We start from the raw sequence: 8,342 nt of genomic DNA, 5'->3' as shown, positions 1-8,342 counted from the left end.
CCGGGCTTTAAAAGCCACGGGCCGGGTCGGGTCGGGTTGTAATTTTCAGGCCCGTTGAGAACTCTAGTAATCAGTTCATTTAATGTCCATCAAAAGATTACTGTAACAATATGTAGCATTGGTGGTGGTATGGGCAACTCCAACTCCTATGGTATTTCTTTTAATAATAATAATAATAATAATAATAATAATAATAATAATAATAATAATAATAATAATAATAATAATTCATTTTATTTAGAGGCGCCTTTCAGGACACTCAAGGTCACCTTACAAAGACAATCAAATTTCACACAGACTTTGTCTTTAAAATTACATTGATAACTGATTATATTATGTTTGAGGTTTGCTCAATATACAATTCACACCTGTACATCTACTGCCTATCCATGTTAATGGATGCTGATTAAAGTCCCAGTCGGCAACATGTTTTTGATCATATTCACTGAAGCTGACACTATGCTCCGATAGAACAACATAAATCATCCAGTTTTAGAAAAAAAAGCATGCCTCTACGTGCACGTACACTGCAAAAACAGCCCTTCTAGAAAGAAGTAAAATATTCTCATATTCAATCAAATTATCTTGTATCAAGCAAAAAAATCTGCCAATGGGGTAAGCTTTTTTTGCTTGACAAGCAATTCTTAAAATAAGCCCAAATTTCTTAGCTCCGAAAGACTAAAATGAGACTTTAAACTAGACAGAAAATCTTAAACTAATCCAAATTCTTCTAAAACAAGCAATGAAAAAAACACTAATTCAAGATTAAATTACTCAAAATTAGAATTTAAGTCTCTTTACTAATTTAAGAAATTACACCTTAATCTGGGATTGATAATGAGCATAAAAGTAGTTAAAATAAGACATAATTTCTTAAAACAGCATAACAAATATAAAAGTGATGTCTTAAATCAAGATACTTGACTTGAAACTTTCTCAGTTCATTTTTTTTTTTTTTTTTTTTTTTATGGCTGGAGTGCCATGCAAGCCTTTTTTATTTTTATTATGAGAGAGACAGGGAGATAGAGGGGGAAGACATGCGCGAAGGAGATTGTCGGGCCGGGAGTCGAACCACTGATCTCTGCGTCGAGGCTGAGCCTCCGTACATGGGGCGGCTGCCTTATCCACTGCGCCACCGGCTGAGCCTCCGTACATGGGGCGGCTGCCTTATCCACTGCGCCACCGACCGCCCCAGTTAATTTTTTTTATTAACTTTGCATTGCTCAATTCAACATCCAAAAAAAAAAGGGCACTTCTGCATTCCAGATCCATCATAATCAAACAGATTGAAAAGCCAGTTTTGATTTGAACCTCACTATCAAAATAATAATACATCAGTTATTGTAGCAGCATAGCAACTAAACATCATGTTGCAGCTGGTTTGCAGCATAATATCCCATATGGTTTTCAATCTCACCAAGCAACTGTCCTGTAATGAAAATGAAAATATTAATAATACAAACTTTTGTCCTTGTTTCATGGCATTCTTGAATTGAGATGTTGTGCAAATGGTCTTACTCTTAAAATAAGGCAAATAATCTTGGTGCCCCGCTGGGTTTGATCGTAAAACATTTTTATACTCTTTTTCTGGTTCATTCTAGCTCAAAATTAGCTGGAATATCTTATCAAGAAAAAGTAAGGCATACTTTCTTAAAATGAGATATGTTTTCTAATGCAAAACTTGCTTGACAAGATTAATATTCTTTTTGGACAAAAAATAAGACTTATTTTCTTGATACAACGCTTTTTTTACTTTCTTGAAATTCCATTTTTGCAGTGTAGAGCCTGTTGTTTGTTATGCAAAAGATCGACAGAGCCCGGATCAACCTTTCCAATCAGCACGCAGGGCTGTGTTGTGCACACACAGAGCCCCTCCCCCCTCGGGTCGTTCCACTATCACAGGGGGAGGCGGAGGGAAGTAGCAACAAGCTTCCAATTCCTCGTTAAAAACCAAAACGAGGAGGTCCAAAACAACCAAGGAAAAGAAAACACCGGTGGAAAAAAAGGAAAAAAAGAAAGATGGCGACGGTGCCCATGATAAAACCAGAGTCAACATCGGACCCGCGTTTCAAAGGTGTCGTGATCTAAGGGATTTCAAAGGGCACGAAGTCGTGGGGGAGGAGCGTGAGAGTTGTAAACATTCAAAATCTGAGTGCCATCGATCCGCCGGTAGTTGTGATAGTTGTCTCTCTCTTGAGACAATGGTTTATTTCTGGGTAACCCTGTGAACACTGTCCCACGCCTGGAACACTGGAGCTGCCAGTGAGTTAACCCTCTGTGACTCCTCAGCATTACTGACTTTATTTTGTAAGGCTGACATCTCCAACCTCTGATCTGAAAGATTTCTCTCCGAATGGACCACCACACACCCCACCCTTCCACTCCGATTCTCCTCCGCTGATTCCGTCAGCTCATTGATGTCGTGGACTTGATTTCTGTTCCCCAAGACCAGAGGGTTGTGATGGCAAACAACGTCTCTTAAGCCAGCACCACCGGTCGGTGCTTGCACTGACCCATCTCTCCCGCCGCGCCTCACCATCCTCCACAGTTGGCACTGGACGAAGCAACAGAAGGGCTTGGACTTGCACACTGCCTGGAAGCTCCTCTTAAAGTTCTCATTGTAGTAGCCGTAGATGATGGGGTTGACACTGGAGTTGGAGAAAGCCAGCCAGTGGGCGAAGGGAAAGATGTAGCTGGTCAGAAGGTCCAGCTGGTCCCTGTCCAAGCCTGCATAGTCAGTCATCATCATGAGGGTCCAGAGGGGCAACCAGGACAGCATGAACAGCAAAGTCACCAGGATGAGCATCTTTATCACCTTGACCTTCTTCCTGGAAATCATTGGCTGACCAGCCCTTCGACCACCGACCTGGTTTGCAGCGTTGCCCAGCTGTGGCTCTCTGTTTGCAACCACAGAAGAACACAGTTTGCCTCCGATGCCTCCGTACATGAACACGATGATGGTGAGCGGCAACAGGTAGATGTGAACAAACAGAACCACCGTGTAGACCTTTCTCATCTGGGGTTTGGCAAAGTTTTCGTAGCAGGTGTACTGGGGGAACATGCGGTTGAGGTCATCGCTGTACAGCATGTAGTGGAAAGGAACTTCATCCACAGTCAGTGCCACAGCAGCAGGACACATGATGATCATGGCCAGCAACCAGATTAAGACGATGGCTGCCTTGGCAACAAGTACAGTCGGCTTTGGTTGGAGAGGGTACATTATACAGCGAAACCTGCAGTGGATAAATTAGGAAGAGCATTACCACAAATTAGCTATATGGCTAGAAAAGCAATATGTATAATGTTACTTTATCGAGGGATTACTTAATAAGCTTCCTATTATTTTTACCTTTATCTTTTATTATTTATTATCATGACTAACCACAATCTCCTGACGTCCTGTATCGCTCCTTAGCACAGCAGGGTTGTATTACCCTGTGGCTGAATGTACTATTGCGGGTCTGGAGTGTTTTGTGGAGGGTGGTGGGAGGTGTTGTCAATGATGGTCCTTGGTTTAGACCTATTTTGTCCTCCACCACCACCTCCTCCAGAGTGGCGGGCTTGATGCTCACCACAGTTCCAGTCTTCCTGATCAATTTGTTCAGTCTGTCGGCGCATGCACCCCAGCACACCACAACATAAAAGATTGAAATAAAAGACCTTTATCATACACTACCCCCATACTCCACTATACCCCATCTCTTCACTGGCTTCCTGTAGCACATCCCCTTCAAAATCCTCACCCTGACTTACAGAGCATTTCATGGTCAGACTCCAGCATATGTGGCTGATGTAGTTCACTAATTCATAATAAAACATTTTATTTGTAATGCATGTTATTGTTAATGTAATTTGTCTGTTGTGTTGCTGCACTGATGAAGGAGCAAAAAGGTATCACACCACAGTGCACACTAACCTTTCAACAGCTATGGCCACCAGGGTGAAGACGGATGCAGAAACAGACATTCCCTGCACAAAGCCACTCATCTTGCACACAATGTCGGAAAAGGGCCAACCTGTTAAAAAAAAAACCCCACTCATTAGGGAATGTACGTTATTTATTTTAAGACCCAGCGGAGGGATTTTCGGACCTCTGATCAACTCATTCCATAAATACAGAATGGTCCCTTAGAGTAGTACTCTACTGAGTAGTTCAGGGGTAATACAATAACATAATTATCACTCTGTATGATACAGGTACATGAAACCTCTCAGATTTTGCTGAAAAGCGTTGAAGATATGCCTTATGTTACCAAATGAGGGAATCTGAAGTTTCAGGTCAATATCTCAAACAGTTTGCCCGTGGCGTCCATTTGAATTTCAAGTGCCTCAACCCTTTTTGACACATTGGAATTTCACATTTCATTTGTTGGCATTTTTGGAGGCCTGTAACTTCTGTTCTAATAGTGATAGAAGGCTGACAATTGGTCTGTTAGTTCATTCTAGTTTGTACTACACAATTCTGCAGGTGGGAAAATACATTGCCTGTACCTATGATGATGTTCATTGGAAACATTGTTGAACGTTAAGATGAACATGGTGAAGTTTTGTGAAATTCATCTATGGACACAGTGCTCGCCAATACAAACTTGACAATTTCTTGGATAATAGATAATAGTCTCTTTAACTTTTCATTTATTGTTCATCTGAACCTACAACAATGTTTCCAATGATCATAATCATCATAGATACAGGTAATGTATTTTCCTGGCTGGTAAATTCAGTTTTGGGGCTGATCGACATCTGTGAATATTGTATCCTGTGATATTCTTTTCATCCGTATCTTATTTTTGGAAATTGGTATAAAGCCATGATGCGATCGTGTTCCATTGATGTTTTTGGCCGAGGCGTAACGTCTCTCCAATTTGTATGTTTCCTCGTGTTTTTTAATATCTTCTGCACTAACAAAGAAGAATGTAATGTTCTTAATGTTTTCTTTTGCCCATTGAAACATCTCCATTGGTGTGAGAATAGGGTTTGCATCATTGGCCTGCAGACTTGCTTGTGCTGCAAGCCGCTTGTTACAGGCGGGTCTCTTTCATCGGGGATAAGGGGTTAATTTGTGATTTTCAGGAAATTAATGGCCAGCAGTCTTCATATTTAATTGTTTGCCATCACTGAGCATAATACTAAGTTATTTCCACTATTTTCATGCTTTATCATCATTAAATTCTCCCTGATCTACATTCCAGACTTCTGGAAAAAATGTCCAAAATGGTGCATTATGAAGAATAAAATTAATATTATGGAGCTTAAGATGAGATAAGATAGTCCTTTATTCATCAAAGGTTTTATTTCATTAAAAGAAAGAACATATATGTATCTTTATCTGGTATAAATCCCATTAGGATCATCAAGTGCCCACATGATCATTTGGGGGTCCAAATATGGGGTTCTAAAAGAGTCACCTCTGCCCGAGAGGGTTTTTGGACCCCCATAAAACCCCCACCAGTGGTACCATACCCTTCAAATTCATTTTGGCAGGAGCAAAGTTCCCAAATATAACAAATAATCCTGTTTAGAATAAATATGATCATTAATCGTGGTGCTAGGGGCACCTAAAAAGTGAAAAATCACACATGCTGTCAACATTTGGTGACCCACCTCTCACCCAACCAGTAAGGAATGTTGATTCTACAATTCTATAATGATCTAACAAACCAATGTTCAGCCTTCTATCACTATTTGAACAGAAGTTACAGGCCTCCAAAAATGCCAACAAATTAAATGCGAAATTCCAATGTGTCAAAAAGGGGCGTGGCACTTGAAATTCAAATGGACGTCACTGGCAAACCGTTTGAGATATTGACCTGAAATTTCAGATTCCCTCATTTGGTAACATAAGGCATATTTTCCTTGCTTTTCATATCCCTCACAATGATTAATGCGTAACTATAATGTGGTATGAAAAATCTTGTGGCCTCATTTATATAGCGCTTTTCTCCAAAGTGCTTGACAGTAATGACTGATATTCACCCATTCACACACCGACGGCGGAGTCAACCACGCAGGGCGACAGCTAGCTCGTCAGGAGCAATTAGGGTGAGGTGTCTTGCTCAGGGACACCAGGCACTCAGCTAGGAGGAGTCGGGGATCGAACCGGCAATCTTGCGGTTACCAGCCAACCCCCTCCTGAGCTAACCCCCCCCCAAAAGGTAAATTTGCTTACTTTGAAACCCCTGTTTAAAATGGATGTGGAATTACAAAGGAGGCACAAAGTGAGACAGTTACAACGTCTCTTCACGTCCTTTTGCTCCTCAATTTCATCATCCTTGCCAAGGACGAAGGGGTGGCTTCAAACACACCTGACAGACTGATGGTACCCTGCATTTGTTTGTCAAGGACCGTGAATTGCTCAAATAGAGCAAGGTGGGATTGTAGCAGATCAGCGCCACAGTAAACAAATTGAAAGGAAGAACCAATTCAAAGAAAAATATCTCATAGATAAACAGATATTTTGGCAACAGCAGTAGAAAAAAGTTGTCAACAACATCCCTTCTTCTTGCATTGTGGCTGGGGTTGCCTGGGGAGTGGTGTGACTGTATCTAGACTACCTGTAGAGACAATTGAGACTTTTTCTTAAAAACACAAAGCCAAATGTTCAGCTTCCCTCCATGTCGGAGGTGGGGGGAATTTCACCAAGTATTGAGTATGAACCCAAAGTAAAGTGTTTTCAATGTTATTAAAGGGAAAAAAGGATGTTGAAAGGATTACATAACAACTTTTAAAATGCTTGTCTAGGCATAAATACAGCAACAACCTTTGTAGCATAGACAGCATCTGGTTTATAACAAACATACATTTCTGATTCAGTGACGACAGAAGGAGAATTTCAAAGCTTATAGGCTTTTGTGTCATGCAAATTTTCGATGGAGTTGAAATATTTCTTGTATTTGCTTCATTGCGTCTTTGCATTGACCTTATCTGCAACAGCGGCGTGTGAAAAAATCACACACGTGTGAACACATCTTTACTGTCTAAACAAGGCCTTAGTAGTATTTAGTATTAGTATTAGCCATAGTTTGATGTTACCTATTTGCACCAGTGTTAAATCTTCAAACCAACTCTGAGAACTGAATTTCCTGCAACATTAAGGCGTTATGACAGAGGTAAGTAAGACGGTAAGTAAGTAAGTAAAATGTATTTATATAGCGCTTTTCACAGATACAATCACAAAGTGCTTCACACTTAACAAAATGCAGGTAAAACCAACAACAGAATCAATGTTATAACAAAATACAGAAGTATGACATACACAGATATACACACAAAACATGAAATTAAAACAGACACAGAGGACTACCCAAAAGCCAATTTAAATAAGTGGGTCTTAAGGTGCCCTTAAAAGACTTCCAGCTTATCAGCAAACCTAATCAGGATGGGGAGAGCATTCCAAAGCATGGGGGCAACAGCTGAGAATGCTCTATCCCCACAGGTCTTTAGGTGGCTGTGGGGGACGGACAGTATTTTGATTGTTGGACCTAAGGGTGCGTGCAGGGTTGTGGGGGTGAATTGAATCAGAAAGATAAGCAGGGGCCTGACCTAGTACCCTTTATGTCAATGTGAGTATTTTGAATTGGATCCTGTAGGATACCGGTAACCAGGGAGCAGAGAAGAGGGGTGACATGGGAGTATTTGTTTGATTTCATAAGTAGCCTAGCAGCAGCACTTTGGATGCTGGACTGTAGGTGACTGAAGGTGACTTCTGACAGGGCATTACCTGTGATGAGGTTGTCCACCAGTGTTGTGGGGATGCAGAAGATGCCCACCAGCAGGTCACTGATGGCCAGGTTGAGGATGAAGAGATTGGTGACTGTGCGCATATGACGGTTTTCCAGTACGATCAGACACACAAGGATGTTTCCCACCATGCACAGCAGGAAGATGAAGAAGTAGGCCAGGATGTAGCTGGCAGCCACACACAGAGAGTGCTGAAAGTAGGGGGAAAAGGTGAGGGTTGTGTTTGCCGCACCATTTAGGCTGACGTTTATATCAGGTGCTTGTGTTGTGCTTGTGTTGGCTGAGCCCTCCAACTCCATCCCCTCCTTGCCCATGTTGTACAGTATATCCATTCGTTGGATGAACCGACACTGCAAGGGAAATACAATGGTGACAAGAAGAGATCATTTAGAAGTCAAATTTGAACAACCTGAATCTCATTGTAGGGATGCACCAATACCACGAAGTAATGACATTTCAGTACTTGCTGATACCGAGAGCCGATATGAGTACTGTCATCAGATAATCTTCACTTTCTCACTGTACAGATGTTTTAAATACAGCATGATGCTTAGCTAAGCAAGACTCAGAGCAGCTTGTCATTTAAAGAGGAATAGTGCTGG

The 8,342-nt window shown here is 41.3% G+C and overlaps 1 protein-coding gene across 1 annotated transcript; it reads right to left on the bottom strand.

Annotated features, from left to right (window-relative positions):
- Nucleotides 1-2,206: 2,206 nt before the first annotated feature.
- Nucleotides 2,207-8,072, bottom strand: npffr1l2 (neuropeptide FF receptor 1 like 2; the record flags this gene model as incomplete). Its single annotated transcript, XM_084025725.1, has 3 exons — nucleotides 2,207-3,233; nucleotides 3,917-4,016; nucleotides 7,721-8,072. The coding sequence occupies 3 exons, from the start codon at nucleotides 8,070-8,072 to the stop codon at nucleotides 2,207-2,209; spliced, it is 1,479 nt and encodes a 492-aa protein (XP_083881851.1).
- Between the last annotated feature and the right edge of the window lie 270 nt (nucleotides 8,073-8,342).

This window comes from Eutrigla gurnardus (assembly GCF_963514095.1).
Source record: "Eutrigla gurnardus genome assembly, chromosome: 13".
NCBI classification, from domain to species: Eukaryota; Metazoa; Chordata; class Actinopteri; order Perciformes; family Triglidae; genus Eutrigla; species Eutrigla gurnardus.
The sequence above is the reverse complement of the archived record's forward strand: the minus strand, read 5'-3'. Positions and strand labels throughout refer to the sequence as shown.